Source organism: Meleagris gallopavo, chromosome Z, assembly GCF_905368555.1.
Source record: "Meleagris gallopavo chromosome Z, MGAL_WU_HG_1.1, whole genome shotgun sequence".
NCBI classification, from domain to species: Eukaryota; Metazoa; Chordata; class Aves; order Galliformes; family Phasianidae; genus Meleagris; species Meleagris gallopavo.
The window spans coordinates 20,643,518-20,667,142 of record NC_139435.1 but is presented as its reverse complement, the minus strand read 5'-3'; the positions used below and the strand labels follow the sequence as shown (position 1 = coordinate 20,667,142).

The window sequence follows — 23,625 nt, the reverse complement described above, 5'->3', positions numbered from 1 at the left end:
GTAATATTGACATTTACACCAATATTAATGTCCTATTTAGTATACAGATCACATTAAGAGACTGGGGTTTCTGATTCCATGGCTAACTGAAAGCAGAGATGATAAAAGAGAATAAAGAAGATAACTTTTAGTTAGTACAGTTAAGATTTTTGCTCCTCTAATTTATTAACAGAGAAATATGATCTGGAACTGCACTTAAGTCAGTAACCTCACCACCAAAATTAATGAAAAATGTAAATTTTTTAGCTCAGATGGACAACATAGGCAATATTTGTGGTTTTTAATCTGACCAAAAGTCTGATAAGATAAAGTATGTTTCTAGTGTGCTTCTCACAATTTCAGGGGTGTTCCCAAGTTTCAGGCCCCTCCTCACTACTTTGCTTCATGATGCCCTAGCTGATTCCAGGGGCGTTCATCTCCTTCACTACTGTGCTGTGTTTACAACTTTCAAGGGAGCCATTATATGCTAAAGTAAGATATTAAAGTCACAGGGACTGTTTCGGGTTTTTTTTTGAATGTTTTGTACTGTGAATGTGAGCAAGATCACTATTTTAGAATCATGAGCTTCTGGGGGGAAGGAATGCTTGTAATTTGTCTGTTCCCTAAAGAGAGCTATAGAAACATGATGGCAGTTAAAAAGGAGTTTATTGTCTTAAAATACATACTTCAAGGTATTGTTTTATAGGCACTTCTTCTGTAGCAATGTCTACTTCACAACTCTCTCCTCATCTTTATGGAGTTCCCTCTTGTTTCAGTACAGCTGTTTTGTGGTCACACCATGAACCAGATTAGAAAACTGATTCAGCTGAAAATAACCATTTACACATATTATTATGTTTTGTTTTATGTGCACACTGCCAAATATGTGACCACAGTCAAAGAAATCAATTCTTCAATTTGGAAATAAAAAAATAATGAAAAAGAAAAAAAACCCCTTCCCTGTAGCTCTGATACTGGCTTCAGTACTTTTCTGTTCCTTCTGTTCTGTTAGTAGGGTTTCAGACTAAGAATATGATCTTGATTTTTTGCAAGCCCTGACCTTAAATTGGGTCAGCAGTTAGATATCTGACAACCTCAGGTAGCTCAGTCAGTACCTCTGCTCTCCATGACTCAGACTAATTATTTCTGCACCAATATCACTTCTTGTGCTGTGGCACTACAAGCACATGTTTCTGTGGATGCATGAGTAATCTGTTATTTTAAACCAATCTGTCCATAAACAACAGCAAAATTGCCTTTTTGTCAGATCTGCTGAAAAAAATATATGCTAAGAAGTGCTGCTGTCTTTCCTTAATTGGATTTATTTGAGTTGACATCTTCACTTCTATTCCCCTTTGCAATAGAGTGTTGTGTTCTGATTTCCCATGGGTTTCCTGCATTCTCACATTCTCACAAATTTCTTGATTAGGATACTAACTTGTTCCTTTTTTCACATATGCTAATAATTATGTCACTGACTCATCATTGTCATATAATTACATTTTTTGAATACTCTTCACAGCTGTGTAGCCTCCACCTATGTATAAAAACTGACATTAAGCAAATCCATTCACAGAATGCAAATACGTTTTTTCTTTGCAGACAGGCTGGTAAAGAAAAAAAATTGTGTATAACACACATATAATTGATAGAATAGAGTTTAGGAAAGATTAATTATGTATGAAGACTTTTTTTTTTCCTTTGCTTATTTATATATCTCACTTGTTCTCACTGATATGTCTGAAGTAATAAAAGTAAGAAGTACCTCATTATTTGCTGTTACTAGATGCTAGATTTACTGACAAGAAAAGGTTTGGTACTAAATGTCAGAATAAGACAGACCTTAATGTTTTGGAGACTTTGGGGGATCCCATGATCCTCTTTTAATCAATCTAGATTTTGTGAAAGCAAAATAGTTAGAAATTTTAACTATAGGGAAGTTCTGACCACCAGTGAAATACTAATGTTCAGCTTCAACATAGGTTATGATAGGACAAGAGGCAACAGTTTTAAACTAAAATAGGGTAGATTTAGATAAGATATTTGGAATAAATTCTCCACTGTGACAGTGGTGAGGCACTGGAACAGGTTGCCCAGAGAATCTGTGGATGCCCCATCCCTGGAGGTGTTCAAGGCTAGGCTGGATGGGGCCTTGGGCAACCTGATCTAGTAGGTGGCAAAACTTGATCCTAAGTTGTCTTATGATTATGAAATGAGTTTGTAAAATCCTATATAGTAAAGTTAGTGTGTGTTTTGTTTCAAAAAACAGCATTGCTGCTTGATTGTGTTTCCACTTATTGTTTTGCCTCAAATACTGTTATATTTAAAGTAAATATAAATGATGAATAAGTCTATAATCTTCATTATTGCTTGAAGTCAAGGAGTCAGTATCTAATTAACAAAATATCTGCCTTAAGATACAAAGTTGCTTTCATGTTTAGAAAATTAATCTCATATTACTGATAAGATATCAAATACTAAGTCTTTGATGAGTATCTGGTTATATAGCCTACTTAAGTTACTTAGGTTAGTTAAGAAATTTCTTATCTATAGTATATTTATGGTTTAAGGCTGCAAATCAATAGTAATAAAATACATTGACAGATAAAATAACTAATATTTGATTCTGTAGTAGAAATGTCTTGGATTTATGCTCAAAGAAGGAAAAAAAAAAAGTGTGCAAAGACATCAAAGTAAGATCTGATAGGTAACATAATTCAATCTTCCTTTTTTTTTCTACTCAGGATGTTATATGAGGTACCAGTCTCATGCTCCAACATACAAAATTTTAATCAAAAGATTAGATTGATATGTTTTTGCTGGGGGACCCAGGTCTGGACACTTTACTCCAAATGGGGTCTCATGAGAGTAGAACAGAGGGGACAGTCCCCTTCCTTGTCCTGCTGGCTACCTGACTTTTTATGCTGCCCAGGATGCAGTTGGCATTCTGGGCTGCAATTGCACACTGCTGGCTTAGTCCAGCTTTTCAACTGTCGTAACCCCCAAGTCCTTCCCAGCAGGGCTGCTCCCAGTGAGTTCTTTTCCCAGTCAGTACACATATCTGGGATTGTTGCAACTCAGCTGCACTTATGTAGAACAGCATGAGGCATTCTGTTATGTGCCATACAGTATCTGCAAAGTCTGCCTGCACATTGGAGATTATAGTAGAAAGTCTTGCCAAGTTGCTTGAGGGATATTTTGATCAGGGCTAAAGAAAAAGATTTATGTTGAAAAAACAGTGATACAGAGCTGAAACTCACATACTTCTACTAGAATAGTAAGTTAATTTGCAATGGCTTCTCCATTATAAATGCTGCTTCCAATTTTTAGGTGGCTTGTATTTTTTTTTAAGCTCTAAAATCTGAAGAGGATGACTACTATATTAATGGTGCCTGGACTATTGACTGGCCAAGAAAGTTTGATGTTGCTGGAACAGCTTTCCATTACAAGAGGCCAACAGATGAACCAGAATCTCTGGAAGCACTAGGCCCTACTTCGGAAAATCTCATAGTCATGGTAAAGTTATATTTAATATATATGTGAAATTTGAAATATGATTTTTGTTATCGGAAAAGATAAAACCATGAATAAAATCAAAGTAGGTCCCAGACCACGCTGGGATCTTGCGTTTGTATTTTAATTAAGTTTCCATATCTTTCAAAACTGATATGCAGATACTGAGATGAAAAAGTGATAAAGTTATGAGTCCTGGGAAATATCACAGAAAATGCTCTATCTATGTTAAATGTGCTATAGAAGAAATTCTAAATTGGATATGTATTGCATTTCTGCGTACTTCTGATAGATGGAACTGTTTGATGTGTGATATGAATACTGTAGCTTTTTTCTTTACTGATAGTTCTGTAGTGATGAGAATAATTTGACCTGTACTTAAAATAAAAAAAAAAAGTAAAAAAAAAAAAAGAGAAATAATCAAAGACTAGTATATGTCAGGTGGGAAGTGGTAAATGCAGTACAGTCACCAAACTGGGTAGACAAAAGCTCTTGATAATTATTACTCTGCAATCTATATCAAATGCAGTGATATGACTGTAGTGATAGTTATGATATTCCATTAAGGGATCCACCAGTGTTAACTAATGTATTCAGTGAAAACAATAACCTCAGCAACAGTTTATTGCTGTTACTATTTTTACTGTTATAAATCACTAGAAATATAAGCAAGGAGAGGGCTGGATTCTTAACTAGTTGCTTGATTTCAGTGATAATTACTGCGTATTTGCATAGTGATTTAATTAACTTTTACTTCAAGTAATGATTCGGTTATGAAATTCATTTCCTTGAAGACATTAATTTATGATCACTGGCTTCTTTGGGGTTATTGTGTCAAGAATAAAAAACTGACAGAAGTTAGGTAGTTATGATGTCAAAGGGAAAATAAGGTAAAGCTCAGCTTATACAGTCATAGCTTTTATATACGTTTAACAATTTCATTCAGATTGCTTTGGAAATACCTTGAAGAAATATTGCAACTTCCTTTATTACTTTGTTCCCTTTCACAAGACATAACACGTACATAGATTAACGTCACTGTAGTTACACTCTGCTTGCCTGTTTTAATGGTATAACCAGTTGTTTTCAACTTCAGATTCTGCTACAGGAACAAAATTTGGGTATAAGGTATAAATTCAATGTTCCCATCTCTCGCACTGGCAGTGGAGACAATGAAGTTGGCTTTGCATGGAATCATCTGCCTTGGTCAGAATGTTCTTCCACTTGTGCTGGAGGTAAGACACCAGGCAGCCAAGCTACAGGATAAGCTGAATTGCAAGATATTCTTTCTTACATAATTATGTAGGTAACTAATTAAAAATATTTCTTCCAGATATAACTCAAACCTTATTTTAGAGAATGAACATTTATCTCATCGGATTTTGTTGTTTTCAAGTACATTTAATATATTCAGATGTTTTTTGTTAAATGCAGTATATGTTGGCAGAGTGTGTCTGTTGATGGTTCTTCTGAGATTCTCTTGAAGTTGCGATGTTTGCTTTTCACAGGAGCCTCCTTGGTAAAGTACATCAGAATTTTTTAGTAAGGAGATTAAAAGCAGAAGGCAAATAAAGCAACCGTAAATAAAGGGACATGTCTGTGTATGTTTGTACATATTCTTCACACATTCTAGTCAGCCCTCTCATCTTCCAGCTACTAAAGTTTAGGACACATACTGGCAACTCCTCTGTAGGAGATTATAAGAACTGGATTATACTTCCCAGCCCATAGCAGTATGTATTAATTGTTGCGTTTTGGCAGCAATGGGGGTTTTGTAGGTTGTCCCATGTGATTCATCATGGGTACCTTTTGCCCACAATTTACTATATTCCTAATCCTCCCTCTAGTGGCCACCAATGCAATTCTTTACCTCTGGCTGGGAGAGCAGAACAGTTGGCTTTCTTCAAAGCCAACACCATTGCTGCTGCATGGACTGGTGAGTAGAAGTGCTGTGTGAACAGTATCTTTCTTCTCTCTGGAGACTGAATACATCATCGCCAACATATATTCATTTCAGAAGACACAGAAGAGAAACTTAAATTGACCTCGATATTTCAGCTTTCTACTGCGCTGTGCACTGACCATAGCAAGATTAGGAAATAATATGTTTTTCTAAAGATACTTTGGAGCAAATATTTGTCCTTTTCTTTTTTTTCTGGCTACTGGAGATATTCATGTTTAGAAACATCTTGACTCATCTTTCTGATGGATCCTGCTGTGACTGTTAGTGATTGCTTGCAGTTTAAATACAGCAATTTGAATAGCATAGGTAGGACAGAAAGGATAGTATGAATTCTATTCTGTGTAACTAAATAGGGAGTCTTGAAATGAAGCTGAGGAAGTTGCTAAATTTCTCCAGCATTTTGTTCTTAATTTGTAGGATTCTCATACTCAAATAGATGTCAGACTGCTGTTTTAAATTATATTTTAACACCGTGACTCTAGTCAGAAAAGGAAGATTTCAAGAGTGGTTGAAGGGAGAGGTGTGGTGGGGTATATTTCCAATATATCAGAACTTTACAGTTACTAACATATCCCATTTTTTTATGACGGGTTAACAAGACATTTGAAGTCATGGGAAAACTCCACTGATTTAGACAGACACAATGTTTTATCTGTGAGTCTTCTGTCATGCAGATCATAGTGATTTGAGAGATTTGAAAGTGTACAATGGAAAAAATAATTGGCTCAAAATGAGTAAGCAGTTGTTTAGATAAAACTAGTTTGAGATACTTAGTTTTCTTCTTATCTTTATCATTACATGTGAAGTGTATGTGAATCTCTGATAACTATATGCATTTATTAATCATTTGAAACTTATTTTTGAAAGATGTTCTTCAGTAGCTTTTGGTGTCTAAACCAGGCTCCTTTCATTCTCTCCTTTCATTCTGCTTAGTATGAGAGTACTATGATCACTTATTTTCTCTTAAATTTTTAGTAGAGGAAGCTGTAGTTCTTGCTGGATCTGCTTTCTTCATATGTGTATCCTCTATTTCTCTCTGTTTATGAAATGCCTCTGGTCATATGTCGAAAGAAGACAAAATTTTTAAAACGAAATGAGTAGGGAAAAAAAGGGGATAAAAGTTTGTAGAAACAACAGAACTGGAAAAGTTGACTAGTATAAATATGAAATGTGGGAAATCTTACAAATGAAACCACTGCATGGCTTTGTTTCTTTCAGTAGGATTCATTATGAAGTAATTACTGCAGTTTACTTAAATTCTGTCTTCAGAAGATTTCTTTAAATCAAAGGATAACAAAATTGTTAACAGTTGAAGAAGTTATCACTGAAAGAAAAAAAAGAATGACAGGGCATATGTGTGAGGGATAGTAGTATGGAAATTGCTTTTTATTTTGTAATCATATAGTGCCTGTGGAACAGACCATGAATAGTTCAAAGGCTTCCAAATTTTTCTGCCTCTTCCTCTAATTGTAGTTGGTGTATCTGAATTGTAGTGCATAGGTATTAAAAATTTGATCATACCATATTCCATCTTAATCCGGGAAAACTTGTGATGAAGTAGAACCAGATACACTGTCATAACAAGAATCTTGATATTAAACTAATAAGAATTAATAAGATATTAAATTGATTAGAATTAATTTAGCTTCCATCCATCTCAGAATGTACATGTACTAATGTTTTTGTCCTTTTTCTAGGTGTATGTTACAAGAAATAGCTATCTTAAGAAAATATCTAATTTGCAGTATTTAGAAGACAAAAAATGACAAAATTAAGGATGATGTTGAAACGTTACACTGTTTTCTCTGGCTGTTCTATGATACAGGGAGCGGTTGAGCAGGGGCCATTTTCTGATCCTTAGGCTGTGTCTCAGACTAGCTCATATAATCGCTGAATTGTTATGGTAGGAGAAGATCACAAAGATAATCTAGTCTAACCATCAACCCATCACCAACATTCCACTAAATCATCATGTCCCTTAGTGGCACATTTGGGGTCTTGGTGGACAACAGGTTGGCCATGAGCCAGCAGTGTGCTCTGGTGGCCAAGAAAGCAAGTGGGATCCTGGGATGTGTTAAAAGTGTGGCCAGCAGTTCAGAGGAGGTGATCCTCCCCCTCTACGCTGCCCTGGCCAGGCCTTACCTGGAGTTGTGCATCCAGTTCTGGCTCCCCAGTGCAAAAAAGACAGGGATATCCTGGAAAGAGTCCAGCAGAGGGCCATGAAGATGGTAAAGGACTGGAGTATCTCCTCTATGAGGAAAGGCTGAGTGACCTGGGTCTGTTCAGCCTTGAGAAAAGAAGACTCAGAGGTGATCTTATTAATGTTTATAAATATCTTAAGTGGGAGTCAAAGGCAAATGGCCAACATCTTTTCAGTGGACTATGGGGACACGACAAGGGGAAATGGCCATAAACTGGAGCATAGGAAGTTCTGCACCAATACTAATGGGAACATAATGAGAGTGATAGAGCACTGGAACAGGCTGCCCAGGAAGATTGTGGAGTCTCCTTCTCTGGAGACATTCAGGACCAACTTGGATGCCTACCTGTGCAGCCTGCTGTAGGGAGTGTGCTTTACAGAAGAGTTGGACTCGATGATCTCTAGAGGTCCCTTCCAACCCTTACAATTAAGTGACTCTGTGGTCTATCCTTTCCTTGAAAGTCTCCAAGGAGAGTGACTTCACCACCTCTCTGGGCAGCCTGTCCAATGCCTGACATTCTTTCTGAGTAATAATCAACCTGAATCTCTCTGGTGCAACTAAAGGCCATCACTGTACTCGAAGTATGGTCTCACCAGAGCTGAGTACAGAGGAACAATCACCTCACTAGTCCTGCTAACCGTACTATTTCTGATATGAGCCAGGATGCCATTAGTCTTCTTGGACATCTGGACACACAGCTGGCTCATGTTCAGCCAGCTGCCAGCTAATACTTCCTGATTCTTCTTCTCCACACAGCTTTCCAGCCATTCTGCCCCAAGCCTGTAGCATGGTTTTGTTATGATTGAAGTGTATGACCTGGCACTTGGTCTTGTTACAGCTGTTGGCTTCAGCCCATTGATCCAAACTATCCAGATCCCTCTACAGGGCCTTCCTAACCTTAGGCAGATCAGCTCTTCCTCCCAACTTGATTTCATCCGCAAATGTACAGATGAGATGCACTCAATCCACTCATCTAGATAATCAGTAAAGATATTCAACATGGTCAGCCCAAATACTAATCTCTGAGAAACACCACTAGTGACTGGTCACCAACTGGATTTAACTTTGTTCACCATCACACTCTGACCTGGCCATTTAACCAGCTTTTTGCCCAGCAAAGAGCACACCTGTTTGAGCCCTTGGCTGCCAGCTTCTCCAGGAGAATACTGTGGAGACAAAATCAAGGGCCTTACTAAAGTCCACAGCTATATCCACAGCTTTTCCCTCATCCACCAGGCAGAACTTTCCCCAATACTGAGATCAAGCTGTCAAGCTGTTATTCACCTGATCCTTCTTTCAAACATTCTGTAGATGGGTGTGATATTGGCTAGTCTCTAGTCATCTGGGACCTGCAAGGTTGACAAGGACAGCTGATAAATGACAGAAAGTGGCTTGGCAAGCATTTCTGCCAGTTCAGCACCCTTGGATGGATCCCATCTGATCCCATAGACTTGAAACAGACCAGGTGGAATAGCAAGTCTCTAACTGTTTTCTCCTGAATTGTGGGGGATTTATTCTGCTCCCTGTCTATTTTCTAGCTGAGGGGGCTAAGTACCCTAAGGATAACTGATCTGACTGTTAAAATATAGAAGTAAAGAAGGCGTTAAGAACCTTAGCCTTTTCCTTGTCCTTGGTGATAATGTTCCCTGCCTTGTCTGGTAAAAACAGGAGATTCTCCTTTTGCTGTTAATATATTTGTAAAAACATTATTTACTATCTTTAACAATGGTGGCCAGATTAAGTTCAAGCTGGCCTTTTGCCCTTCTGATTTTCTGTCTGCATATCCTAGCAACATCCTCATACTCTTCTTGGGTTACCTGACCCTTTTTCCAAAGGTGTTGAACTGTCTTTTCCTCCTGGAGTCTCAGCTTCCTCTTCAGCCAGGTTGGTCTTCTTCCCCGCTGGCTCATCTTAAGCACAGGGGGACAGCCTGTACTTGCACCTTTTAAATTCTTTTCATTTTCACTCCACACTTAAATGTAGTTCTTTGTATCTGAATTTCATAGCATTTGCCAGGTCTATGACTCTTAAGATATAGTTATTACTTGATATATATTTTTGGATTGAAAGTATCTAGCACAAAGACTAGACCAGTATTTTGGCATAGCGAGGTCCAGATAGTTTTGAAGTTTTGTATGTTTCTAGTTTTGTATCTGTCCAGTCTTTATGGTATCTCCACTTTATTTTGAAATAAAGTATTTTGAAAGCAGTCCTCTGCATTCAGTGATTCCTGGGACTGCTTGTAGGCTTTGTTTTGGAGAAAGATTACTGGAGCAGTCAAGAGCCATGGAACAAGCAGAGAAGCAATTGGTGCTTTTTTATTTATTGGTTCTGTGTATGAACCTGCAATGATTAATTAAACAATAGCATGCTGTCTGTTCCAGTGGACTTCTATCTCAGTGTTCAGTGTTCATTGTTGCTGTGCTTCTGAACAGTAAAAGCACTTCAATTTTTAATACAGGACAGTTCTCAAATCTGTAACCATTTTGCAGAATAGGAAAAGCATGCTGTAGAAAGAGCATGCTATAAAAGGAATTAGAGAAAGAAGAAGGAAGTTTTTGTGCTTACAGTGGATAAATGTGCTGGAACTCTGGAGTCCTTGTCTGCCTCACTTGTATGGCTCTCGTGAAACTGAGCTTGCAGTGTATATTACACACTCACTAATTGTCAGTTCATCATTATTTGGATACCTCCTTGGAATGTCTAAGCTCTGAAGCATGCCATGAAAGTCATTGCATAAAGTGTGCCTACAGTATCACAAAAACTCCCATGAACACCTGAAATCAGTGGACTCAAAAATTTGAGTTTTACTTCGATATTTCTTGAGATTTTCCGAAAACAGTTTTTTTTGGATTTACCAGGTACTTAAAAAAGCTCATTTCTTTTACTAGATTCTTGTACTCAGATGTAGTATGTTTGCTCATTTTTATTATCTGCCTTTTAGTATCTCTCATTTCTGATCCAGTTTTTTCTCTCCAGGAACACTGTGCATAACTGAACTTCATTAATTCTCCATATTAACTCCTTTTTTTTTTTTTTTTTTTTTTTCCGGAAAATGCACTGGTATATGTTCTACTCTGTGTTGGGAATCTTGGAAGGAAATTTTTTTGTTAGCTTCTACAAGTCTTTAGTTAGTGGATACAAATTTAATCTTTCCCTCAAACTTTAACATAGTTTCCTCTTATAAATAAGAAACCACATTGTTTACAATATTATAATTTGTGCTGTATTTGAAGGGAAGATACTTCTAGGATAAAATCCATGCCTACTGAGATTGTAATAGACTTCCTGAATGACAGAACAAACACTGCTGGGTCACAGTGCTATCTGTTGTATCTGTTACAATTGCTTGTAGATTTTTTTCTGCTTCACCCATCTATTTGATGTAGTGCAGAACCTCTGTAAGCTGGAGTTGGACTTAGACAAGATTTCAGCAAAACAGTGTCAGAGAATATCAGGATGTAGAGTGCAAGTTTATCTAGACAGAAAAGAGTGGAACAGGGGAGACCACATGGAATTTAGAAGGCCTGACTGACTGGATAAAATGGTCAGTGGAATTCAGAAAAATCTGACAGTAACAAAAGGCTATTTTAATGACCTAATTATTGAAGTGTAAACACGAAAAGCTATTAACTAAACAAGAAAATCCAAGAAAGGGAAAACTAAAACACACAGAAATAGCAACTAAAATGAGTGTTGGAAAGGGAAATAAAAAGAGCTGTAATAGAAAAGGGCAAAATTTGTAACTTAGAAATCACAGAACTTTATACTTTTATACTTTATACTTTTTTATACTTTACTCTTAAGCATGTCTTTCTTTATGTGATACTTTGTAGCTTCCCAAGCACAAGTCTGTGACTTTGGCCTAAATATAATGTTGTTAACAAAGAAGTGTACAACTGATGGTATTGTTTAAAAATATCCAACAGCTGATGAAAAAAAACCCTGTATATTTTCTTTTGTTTACATTAAGAATAGACCACAATAAGTGTGTGCATTTTGTTTTGTTTTGTTTTATTTTATTGTATTGTATTTTATTCCATTCCATTCCAATCCAGTCCAATCCATTGCATTCCATGCTTAATAAAAATCTAGCCATAAATGGCAGCGTTTATTATCTGGAATTTACAAAGTACCCAAAGTATTGATTTTGATTTTGTTTATTTTGTTAGAGTTCATCTCCGGATGAATAAAATATCTTATGTACTCATTTAAAAAAACAAACAAGCAAGCAAACAAAACTTCTCTCAATCTATTATTGTAAGTAAGCTGGTTGCTGTCTGGATCCTTTTCTGACTCTTATAGTACGATGCCTACTGCATTTTTCTTTCATGCCCTCAGATGAATTGTGAAACTACCTTTGGACAAAAAAAACATACTTGTCCTCATCAGGGAAAATGTGAGTTTGGCTCTGTGATGAACATCTTGTGACCTGATGAGTGAGCTCAAAAAGTATGTCTGGGTTAACCAGCACGCAGTAGTTTCTGTGATGCAAGATTCAATATGTATTAGTGCTGGCACCTTTATAATTAACATTTACAATTGCAAATCAGTTTTGGATGATTGCTTTTAACAGTAGATAGAACATTTACATGCCTGCAGTTTTAATTTAACAGTAAAGTGTTTTCCACGTAGTTTGAAATTTGGCTGCTGAAAGTCATGCAGACTACTTATGAATTGAAATCTGCAAAACGTCTAAATTCTCTGGGGATTATGGTCAATAAACCAGTGAAATTTTGTTTTCTATTAGAATTGCTTTGATTAGTCATGAGGACATTTTATGTCTTTTATTATAAATCATAAATCTATATATTTGAAAGTAGACTGTTTCTGTCTAACTCCTTGTGATTATTTCTCCAGGAGTTTAAATGAGCTTTGTTTTAGATTATTTGAAGAGAGACCATATATTCCTAGAGCAAGTAATTTAAAAATATTTTTTCAGGGCCTAAAGGGCTTAACTAGTTTGTAGCTGTTGTCTGGCTAAAATTGCATTTCTAGCTTTCTCATTTCTTTTCGTTGTTTTGAATTTAGAATCTGAATTGTGTTTCTGAAATATTATTTAAATAATACTAATTAGACAGCAGTGATGTAATGTTTCCTTAATCCACACGTTTCTTGTATCACAAATTACATACTATGTGATGATACAGAACATTTAAAAACTGAATTAACATATTTGCCTGACATTGATTAATGGTTCTTCACCATGTGAGTGAATAGTGATAAATGCTTGTGAGTGATATGCTACCTGACCACTGTTCAATAAATAACATGGCTGGTTGCATTTTTCTTTTCTTTTTTAGCTAAGCATAGTGATAGTGATACTTTGTCTTCATGGTGCTTCAGAGTACCTTCTTGTTCCACAGTCCTCAGAAATAAGTTTATTGAGCTGACAGTAGGTGTTTTTTTTTTTTTTTTTTTTTTTTTTTTTTGACTAAGTAAGTGTAGTAGATTCATTCATCTAGAATTTGGAAGGTTTTTCTTACTGTGTAAGGTGTTACTTACAAATAATAAAAAAATTAGAAAAGAACAGTAGATGGGAAGTGCTCTTAAAATGTAAACTACAAGATCAACAAGGTGTTAAGCTTTCTACACATCTTAAAGAACCTGTAATGACTTCCGACTTCAGTTTCTCTTGTTCTGATGGTAGCATAAAAATATTGAAAGCTCTAATGAAATTTGCTTGATAGGAGTGCTATGGGAAAGATTGGAATTAATAACACATGTTGTCTTCATGATCACTGGAGAAGGCACTAGTAAAATTCCCATGGAATACTGGGCATAATTTGTATTGTGAGCATAATAAATAAAGTGTGAATGGATGCACAGGAGTGACAGCTTGGTCAAAGGAATGGTGTATCCAACACTTCAGGGACTACAAGAGTTTACTAACAGAATAGATACTTAAACTAAAATACTGTTTTTACTTTAAAAAATAGTGTTAATTGGCAGTTAATGAATGTAGTAGTCGGAGGTATGAATTTCAGAGAGGAAACTCTCTGAGTTTCTCTCACGGAGTTTTAAGGTGGAGATTGATCAGCTTATGAATGAGCGGTTTCCAGAAATAAAGATGAGTGTTGCTTTTTACTTGTTCCAAGTTTATTTAATGAGTAATATCTCACTGAATTTAAGCCTTTCTTCAATGAAAATGTTAGCAGCTGAGAATACTGAGTGGATCTTTAACTATCTTTGATACTTTATCAATGAATATCTGAATATCAGTAGCTATGGGGAGGGCCTAGAGGACCCCGTATGCTAATGATTCTTTAACTCCAACTGGACTAACTTTTTAGTGCAACACTAAATCAATCAATCAATTGAGAAGTAGTGGAAAAATGGAGGTAGAAATCTTTCAGTAAATGGTATTTTTGTTTTAGCTTACTCATGTAAATTTTTGTAGGTAGGAAGCAATTGGAATAAGTGGCAGCTTTATGCACTGTTTTACTGTGCCTGCAATTGTATAGTGGTGTGGCATTCAGATATGTGCAGAAAGAAGGAAAAATGAGAGAAGCTGATTTGTTGTACCTGGTTTCCCTGTAAGATGCACATCTCAAATTAATATATTTTAATAAATAAATCTTTATTTATATGATCGTGATGCTTATGGATAGCTTGAGATGTCAGACATTCATAGCTTGACTTAGAGTGCCTACATTGCAAAGGTTATGTGTAGCTGTAAACAAAAAAGAGGTATCTTTTCCCTGCAGTAGGGATTTGGGGAGTGTGGTAGAGTCAAGACTCCAGCATTAGGTCTCTTTTGGTGTCTGTAATGATTAGTGATTTTGAGGGCTGATACACAAAGTTCTCACCTGCTAAACAGGCTGCTTATAGGAAGTGTCATACTGAGTGATTAAATCTAACCCATCTCCTGATTGCTTGGAATATACACATTTGTGTTAAGGACCATTTTTACATGTTTTAGGATCCAGCCTGCAGACTCTTGAGAGTATTTGAAATAACAAGGCTCTGTAGTTATATAAGGATTTATACCTTTATTTTTCAGGATGCAGTGGCACTTCCCTATTTCAGAATGAAGTTATTTCAGCTAGGAATACATCTCCAGAAAAGTATACCACAAAATAGTCAGAGTGTCTTGAATGACAGGGAAAGGGGATACTTTTTAATGGGCATTCATGGCCACAGTGCTGTCAGGGATTCAAGATTGATGGGACCAATGTCAATAAGAAAAGAAAGAGACTTAATCTGTAACCAGCAAATAAGATATTCACATAGCACAGGCAGGTCATACTTGGCAGATGGTTTATATATTTTACATTAGGCTGTAATTGAATAAAAACTAGAAATAACCTATGATTTAGAAACTGCAGTCTTGCCACCTTGAGTGACTAAATTACCCACCCCAAAGAAATACTGTATGCTTAAACTTAATACTGCCAGATCTGCTGCTTCTTGAGGAAATGAATAACATTCTTAAGACTGTTTTGAAAAATGAGGTTTCCATTTTGTGCGTAACGTCAGAGAGACATATGTCTCACATCCCATGTGTCCTAACATCATAGAGACAATGCCTGTGTGCTTAGAATGGAAGATTTCTGTTCATAGCCAAGAAGGATGCTTTATGGACTGAACTTCAAGCATCTTAAGGCTATGCTTGACTCACTGTTGGAAGTAAGTACAAAGTTCCTTACAGATCTAATTTTAGGAACCAAAAACTTGTTCCAAACCAAAACATCTTGTTCATAATGGATAAGAAAATAAGCAATTGAAAGGTAAGTTGTTTAACTAGTTTAAAATCAGAAAAAGAACAAAATTCCATGTTTTTATTTTGCTGTTTACTGTCTGAAAAATATGTTTATACAATTAATTTTTTTACTGCATACTTGCCTCCTATGAAACATTTGTCTGAAAATGAAGAGAGAGGGCTGTAACGTAAGTTGAAAAATATTTTAAGCCAGGATTTTTTAATCCCTGTTTGTTTGCATGTATTTCAGATTTTGGAAGAAAGTTAAGTAATTGCTTCTGTTTTAAGATTTAAGGCTTTTTTTCAATTTGTATCATGCTACAATCCTGTTATCTCAGTACTGTAACTGCCTATGTTAAGAACTGTATATGAATTGAAGATCCACAGTTGTCCACACTTTGTTCTAGAAACAAAGGGAAGGGCCTGTGTACCTGTTTACAACAATATTTGGAGCTGCGCGGTTGTCAGTGGTTCTTTAATGTCTTTCCTTATATTATGTTTTCTAAAAATAGGAAAATCTGCTTGAAGCGTTATCTTGTAATGACTGCTGCCTTGGCAGTTATAGGTCACTATGGTTTGGCAATAACAATGAAATCTGAAGTGCCCATTGATAGTTAACATGATGAGAGAGGAGCTGGGAGTGCCAGATAAAAAAAGCATTCACAAGACAAACTGCGTCTTTCAGGATGAATAATACTTCATTATTTTAATGAAGAAAATGTTTCTAAGATGACGTGTGAAAATGTAACACTGTATCCCAGATTGTTGTTTTATTTTAAACCAGAGTCCGTGGACAACAATTCTGCACTGAACAGTGTCTACATTCTATTTGGTGATATTTTCTTTGGAAATCAGAGTGTCTTTTACTAAGAGGGAAGGGTAGATGGAAAATTGATTTTTTGCAGTACACAAATAAAAACAATCTGTCAGTAAATCTATAAATATATTCTCTTTGTTTTAGAAAACAACAGCAATTTAAAATCCTCTCTCGATGAGGTGGCCTAAAATTAAAAGAAAATGAAAAATTCTTTGTGGTACGGGGACACTGAGTCAGTTGGAATTCACATCCCTGAAGCATTCAGCCTGCTCAAGTGGGATAGTGGGAATAATAATTAATAGGTGAAACATACTTCTACTCAACAAGCAGAACAGTAAGAATGATTAATTAATGGTGTTTAATTTCATCCTAAGGTGTGCAGAAACAAGAGGTGGTGTGTAAAAGGTTGGATGACAACTCTGTTGTGCAAAACAATTATTGTGATCCTGACAGTAAGCCTCCAGAAAACCAAAGAGCCTGCAACACTGAGCCTTGCCCACCTGAGTAAGTTTATGATCACTAAGATGTATCTGTTTTGCATTTATAGAAAAGCTTTTGTAATATATAATAAATCCAGTTGATCAAATGTAGTATAAAATTCTGATCCAGCACGAGGATTCAGTCTTATTAAACAGGATATTTTATTTTAGATTTTGGTTAGGCCCTCTTGTTCTTCTGGAATCATTTTTTTTCACCTAGAAGAGGTCTTTGACTGAGAAACATAGGTTTGAACAAGGGTTCAACAAGTGAAAGTGACAGCACTGCAAGTGAGAAGTAAAAAATGCTAGTAAAGTAGTTTATTGAGATGTCAGGTGTAGTGAACAGTGCTGGGAACAGAATTGGAGACCAGTCTTATGGCACTCGTGACAGAAGAATTTTGAGGTGAGAGGTTAACTGTCTCACACTGAGGAGGATGTACTAAATGTTTGCCAGATTTCTAGGTGTGTTATATTAAAATTTGGATTGTCTTCTTCAAAAGGGAAACAGTAAACAGAGGGACAGGTTGGTATACCAAACCATTTACTTGTAATAGTTTTGCAAAGTAACTTTATCTTTGTGATTCTCAGTGTCATACTGAGACTTTAGGATTAGGTGCTTGGTTAATTTTAAGGTTAGCTGTCTGCTATATATTGCAATAATTAAAAACACAGCAACTCATTTGTTCAGAAAGGAAATTTGGCAAGAACCAATCTATAACATAGCTCAATCTTACTACAAAAATGGTTTAGGAATGACCATGATGTTTTGCACTGGAAAATAATTTCAGCATATGTGCAACATTTCCTTCTTGCTTTTTGAAATTAAAAAGCATGGAAAAAATGGGAGTGTGTTGTTTTACAAGCTCTGGTTAAGTCTGGTGATATTCTGTACGTATACTGTAATTGGACATAAAAGTAATTAATTCTGACTAGTACAGATATTACATAGCAAAGAAATACTGCAGTCTCTTTTAAAAAACTGTATAACTGTAGCATGTAAGACACAAGGAAGAAGGAAACAAGACTATAATGCACTAAAATCCAACAGGTATTCATGAAGCCAGTTTCTTCCTAAACTATCAACTCATGCTTGTGTTGCAGGATGGCCGTCTTCTAGACTTACTCCTCCTATCTCATGTATCTATTCTGAAGTAAAGCTGTTAATTCTTCTTCAGAAATAATAACATTCAATCAGTTCCTTTTTACAAAATGCATCTCTATCCCATCCCTTATCCTTAGCAATTAACAAATTGTCACTTCTAAAAAATAGTTTTAAAAGTTATTCTAACATTTCCCTACCCCTCTGCCACTGACTTAAAAAAAAAAAAAAAAAAAAAAAAAAAAAAAAAGCTGAAAAATTTAACAGTCATTAAGGCTTACTTTTTAAACAAAGTAGTTAAATACTTTTCTTATTTAACACAATTCCAATTTCCTTCTGGTGATTACCAAAAACTATGGTAATGATAAAGCTTATGTACATTCTCCTGAGTGAATGCCAGTTAGTTATATTTCAGGCTCCTGACAGCAGCAAAGACTACATTTGATCAGATTGAAGTAGGTAACACCTAAAGTTTCAGATTTTAAGAAAATATACAAGTGACTATTTCTGGATCTTACTGATTGTTTCATAGCTTTTTTCCTTAAAAACTGAATAGTACTGTATTGTGATAGAATATAAACATAGAAGATATCTGAGAATGCATATGAGCAAATCATAGTGCCAACTAAGAATTAACCATATAGCCTCTCCAAAGCTCTGAAAAGCTTCTAGTTACCCCTGTTATGGTAAAAACATTAGTTTGTTGGCAAAGAGTCACAAATGGATTCTCTTTCACTGCAATAATAGCAGAATATGACATATCTATGACTTGCCTCAAGATTAGCAAAAAAAGAAAAAAGAAAAAATGTTGTGTTGATCCATGTTCATAATAGAATAATTTATGCAAAACAAAATGGGATGGCAACACATATTTTTGAAAGAGGCTTCAGACAGTGACATTTTATGATGCTGCTCCAAGCACACTTCCACGAGTATCCATAGTAACTGACATGCCTGATATTTTTTGCATGTTGGCAGCATGTGATAGCATTCATAATCAGATGAAAAATAATCTCAGACATGCCAATTCTGAGATCAATTGTTGCAATTATATATAAGAGGCAAGCATCTTGGCTTATAACATATTTTTAATCTGCAACAGTGGTTCACAAATATTTCCAATTGCAGACCATTTTCAAATGGATAATTTCATGCAATTCCAGTGGAAATCTATTTAAATAATTGAAGTTTTGTCAAGCTCAATGCTCCTTTCTAACTTCTGTAGTTTAGGTTGGAATTCAGCTTTAGAAAAATAAATAGTGTTTACTAGAAGATACGATTGCAGTGAGGCATAAATTAAAAAGCTTCTAAGTTTCTACTTAATTTCACTCTGACTAGCTGTACTATTAACAGTGATAGTAGACAAAACTATTTGTATTCTGGATTTGTGCAATAATCTACTCAATTTCTGACATGCAGTAATAGACTTTCCTAACTTTTTCTATTCAGATGGTTTATAGGAGATTGGTCAGAATGCAGTAAGACCTGTGATGGAGGAGTGCGTTCACGAACAGTTCTCTGTATCAGAAAGATTGGACCTTCTGAGGAAGAGACACTGGACAATACCAACTGTTTAACACACCGGCCTATTGAGAAAGAGCCCTGTAACAATCAGTCCTGTCCCCCACAGTGGGTCGCTTTGGACTGGTCAGAAGTAAGGAAATTTTGCTATGTTAGCTCAATAAGACAAGAGCTGCTCACCACATGAAGTATTAACAAAAAATTCAAAATTTGATTCATTTGGATTATTGAACCAGTTTTTGTCGTTCATAATTTTTTTCTTTTTTTCTGGGTTGTCAGTTCTGTTATATTGTCAGATAATTATGACCAGTTGTTATTAATCATAATAGAAAAATAGTATAATATAAGAAAGCAACAAAATATAAAATATTAGAAAAGTGTTTGCTATCAGATGATTTTTGTAAAGAAAAAAAACTGCATTTCTGTTGGTTCTTGAAGAGGTGAATAGCTGAAGAGAAGAACTGATGAATTTACAATATCAAAAGCCAAAGTAAACTGCTAGTTTTTTTGTGAAGTAACCATGGTGATGTAAAGCATCACCTTTCTTAGCAACATGCCTTAAGAAACAGATGTGAAAATTGTTATTCACTCAATTGAAGAAAGAGTGTCTTTTGTTAAATACAGTGATATTTGTTATGGTATAAACCAAGACATGCCATTGCTTCAAATATGAAGTATGTTACTACGTACAGCTTTAAGACAGACTGATCTGTGATAGAATTGAATGGGACTGTAAGGTATGCAAATCACAGTGCAAAAATGCTTTTATGCTTTTTCAGATCCATGCTATTCTGGACTCTTAGGCCACCTCTTTTTATCTTAGAGCCTTTGGAATACTTACAAGTTTTCTCTATGCACTTACAAGTGCTTATCAGCTACATCCTGTCTACATCCCTGCTGTCAAATGCAGCCATATAAATAATTACTTTCATAAATGAATTAAATTGTGTCTTAGAATTAGTTTATTTGGGGCTTTTGTACTTCTTACCAGAAACTTTATTCTTGAATTTTACTCTTTGAGTTACAAGAAGTGCTCTAATTCCATTCCATGCTAGTTTATACCTATTTGCTTTTATTATCTCCAGTAAACCCTTCTTTTCTTGCTGTTATTCGTCAGAAAGAAATGAATCCTGATCACATTCGTATTTCCTATTTCAGTTTGAAGTCTTTTATATGTATTACCCCAAAGGGGATTTCAGATGCGCCTTATTCTTTTATTTCCTGCTTCTACTGAAAATAACTATTACCTACTGCACATCAGTATACTCTAAAAACCTTTTTCTGTTCCACAGCCATAACATACTCATTACTTAAAGCCATCTTATATTGTATTATATGGTCATATCCATATCTTTATCTTCCTTTTGTCACTTCAGCTAATGATGTACCTGTTAAATAGCAATTCTTGGTTGTTGGATTGTTTTTTTTGTTTTTTTTTTTTTTTTTTTTTTTTTTTTGGAAATGTGTTCTCTTGCACTTAGTACTGCCAAATTGCACTTCAATTATATTTGTCTTCAAAGTTTACAATTCCTTCTTTAGACATACTTTTGTAGCACCAGGATTGACTCAGTTACCAGTGCTGGCTGCTAATTTCAGTAATATGGGTAACGCTGAACAGCTGAAACTGTTGTGTAATCATCATTAAGTAGACTGAGAAGAAATGTGAATCAGGTCAGTTCCATGCCTGATCCTGGAAGGTCTTTACAGGTAGCGTCTTTCAAGCTCTGTTCAAGATAACCAGTTGTACTCCCTCTTTACAGAAGCCCAGATAGGTTAGAGCTATTACACATTTTTGTTTGAAAAAATGGAAGATTATTAGAGTAAGCTGGAATGATATACCAGTGATAAATTCATGATTAATTGTATCCCATTTTTCATATACATGCTCGCCTTTAACTTTCATTCAAAATAAATTACAAATCACTGAATATAAAAAAAGTTAATGGGCTTGTGATTGCACAGATCTCCTCTGTGCACTCATGCTTTTATCTCCAAAAATTATTGCAACCTTTGGAAATTCAAAGCACGAAATGGAAGGCTACTAGGCTCCCTCTTTGTACTAATGCCCATACCAAAAGTACAAAGGAGTTCTCACCATATATATTTTTTTAACATAGATAATGTGGCTCACAGAATCACTGAATGGTTAAGATTGGCAGGGACATCTACAGGTCTCTCATCCAGCCGTTCTGCTCAAGGAGGATCACCTAGACCATATCCAGGACCATGTCCACTGACTTTTGAATATCTTAAGGATAGAGACTCCATCAATTGTTAGTTAATAATGGCTTAGTTATTATAGCTGTATTTGAAAGTAGTAGTACCTGTCTGTCTCCTTGCTGTCTGAATTTCTTGCATATATAATATAATCTGCATCTGTTCTTCTTAGCTTAAGAAACTACTTGTGTAGACATTTTTTCCCATTATGTACATTATTTTTCTTTGAACAACAGTAAAATGTCAATTTGCTACACTATTGAACTATCTGGTTTTGTTCTGTAAGTAATTATGAGTGAAGTGCCATTTTAGTGAGCTTTTACGTAACGAAAGTTCTTTTAAAGCACATTGTGAACTTCCAGTTATTTTTCTGTTTGTTTTGTTTTCATTTATTTTACATACAGATGCTTTTGTTTATATCCTGAATCTTCTGTCACTTGTACCAGGCTTTATAGATTAATTTGATATTGTAAAACAGGTAGTTATTTATGGAATGTTCCTAAATCTGTCTCTAGTTTTATACAGTTTTAAGATAACAGATCTTTTCTTGAATCAATTCTACTAAAAAAAAAAAAAAAAAAAACAAATAAAAACAACAACAACAAAACAAAAAAACAAAAAACAAAAGTGAGCTTTATAACCTGAAACCTGTGGGAAAGCAGTTCTTCCCAGCACTTTTCTCACTTTAGTATAGGACCTTAAGAAACCTAGAAATGACACAGTAAATTTTAATGTGTGTCTTATTCTATGTGAGGAATTTGTATTTTTACTTCATTTTTTTGCTAGCATTTCACACAAGAAATAGAGCATCAAAAGCAAGGCAGGGAAGATTTTAAATGGCCCTTGTCCCAATCTAAGAAGACACAGTGTACTCCAATACATCAGGAATGAATAAGACTTGGAAGGAGCAGAAGAGGAAGGAATGAGAAGGAAAGAATGGATGAGTAGTAAAGGATGTTCAGTTGAAGACTCTTAGATCATGTCTGTGGCATAAATAGTTTTTAAGCTGTTTGTGACGATTACCATAGAACTTCATTTCTGATTGGAATTTCTGATCATCATCTGAATAGTAACATGTCATAGTATCCATTTGTCTAATTATGGAACCCTAATTATTTTAAATACTTTAAAGTATAAGCATTCTCATGTAGCTGCCTGTGTTATAATGTTGTCCTCGGAACTATGAACACTTAATCTTCCACATCCAGCCTTTATTACAGTAGAAATGTGTTACAATTTTATACAAAAAAAAAAAAAAAAACCCAGAACAAACAAACAAACAAAAAAAACTTATCTAAAGCTTCTTGCTCTGCTAAGCAGTTGATTGTAACGGTATTCTATCACTATTATGAAAAAGGACTGTCTTCTTTCTCATATAGATTTTGCCTGATGCAGCTTGGCAAAGTGTCTTCACTGATGATACCATTCCAATATAATAAGACTTTTTTTTTTCTGTTCACTGTTCCCAGAAATATAACATATTTAAAACTGTATATAGTATACACTTAAATATATATACACATGTGTATTTGATGCACACATATTTTTTGTCAGAACAGTGAAAATGCTATGTCTGATTTTTTTTTTGTTGAGAAAAAGCCAATTGAGGTAATCTTTTTGGACTTCAGCAAAGCTTTCAGTGCTGTTTTTCATAGTATCCTACTGAAGAATATGTTCTGCATAGAGTTGGACAAAAACATGGGTTAACAACTGCTGATAGGTCAGGCTTAAATGGTTCTAGTAAATGAAGTTATGTATCAGGCTGGCAGCTAGATACTAGTGCAGTTCCGCAGGGCTCAATTTTAGGGCCAGTTCTCTTTAATGTTTCCATAAATGATCTAGAACAGGGTTCAAATGCATACTGAGTAAGTTTGCAGATGACACTAAATTAGGGGAATTTGTTAATTCCCTCAGTGGAGAGAACCTACAGAGAGATCTTGACCAATTAGAAGGCTGGCCAATCAGTAATCACATTGAGTTCAAGAAAAGCAAGTGCTGGATTCTGTGGTGGGGGAAGAGCAACCCTGGCTATATGTTCAGACTGGGAGGATGAGAGGCTGGAGGGCAGTCCCACAGAGAGTGATCTTGGGCTCTGGCTGATGGCAAGTTAACATGTGCCTGGCCTCCAAAGAGC

The 23,625-nt window shown here is 35.5% G+C and overlaps 1 protein-coding gene across 5 annotated transcripts in view; it reads left to right on the top strand.

Annotated features, from left to right (window-relative positions):
* ADAMTS6 (ADAM metallopeptidase with thrombospondin type 1 motif 6) overlaps window positions 1-23,625 on the top strand; it is a 154,615-nt gene that overhangs the window by 118,265 nt on the left and 12,725 nt on the right. For 4 of the 5 annotated variants that reach the window (XM_085212678.1, XM_085212675.1, XM_085212677.1 and 1 more), the window contains exons 19-22: window positions 3,332-3,495; window positions 4,589-4,727; window positions 16,550-16,679; window positions 19,203-19,407. In XM_085212678.1, coding sequence (XP_085068804.1) covers window positions 3,332-3,495; window positions 4,589-4,727; window positions 16,550-16,679; window positions 19,203-19,407 — 638 coding nt within the window. Of the gene's footprint in view, window positions 1-3,331; window positions 3,496-4,588; window positions 4,728-5,339; window positions 5,429-16,549; window positions 16,680-19,202; window positions 19,408-23,625 lie in introns of those variants that run through there. The other variant, XM_085212679.1, reaches the window with a different exon arrangement.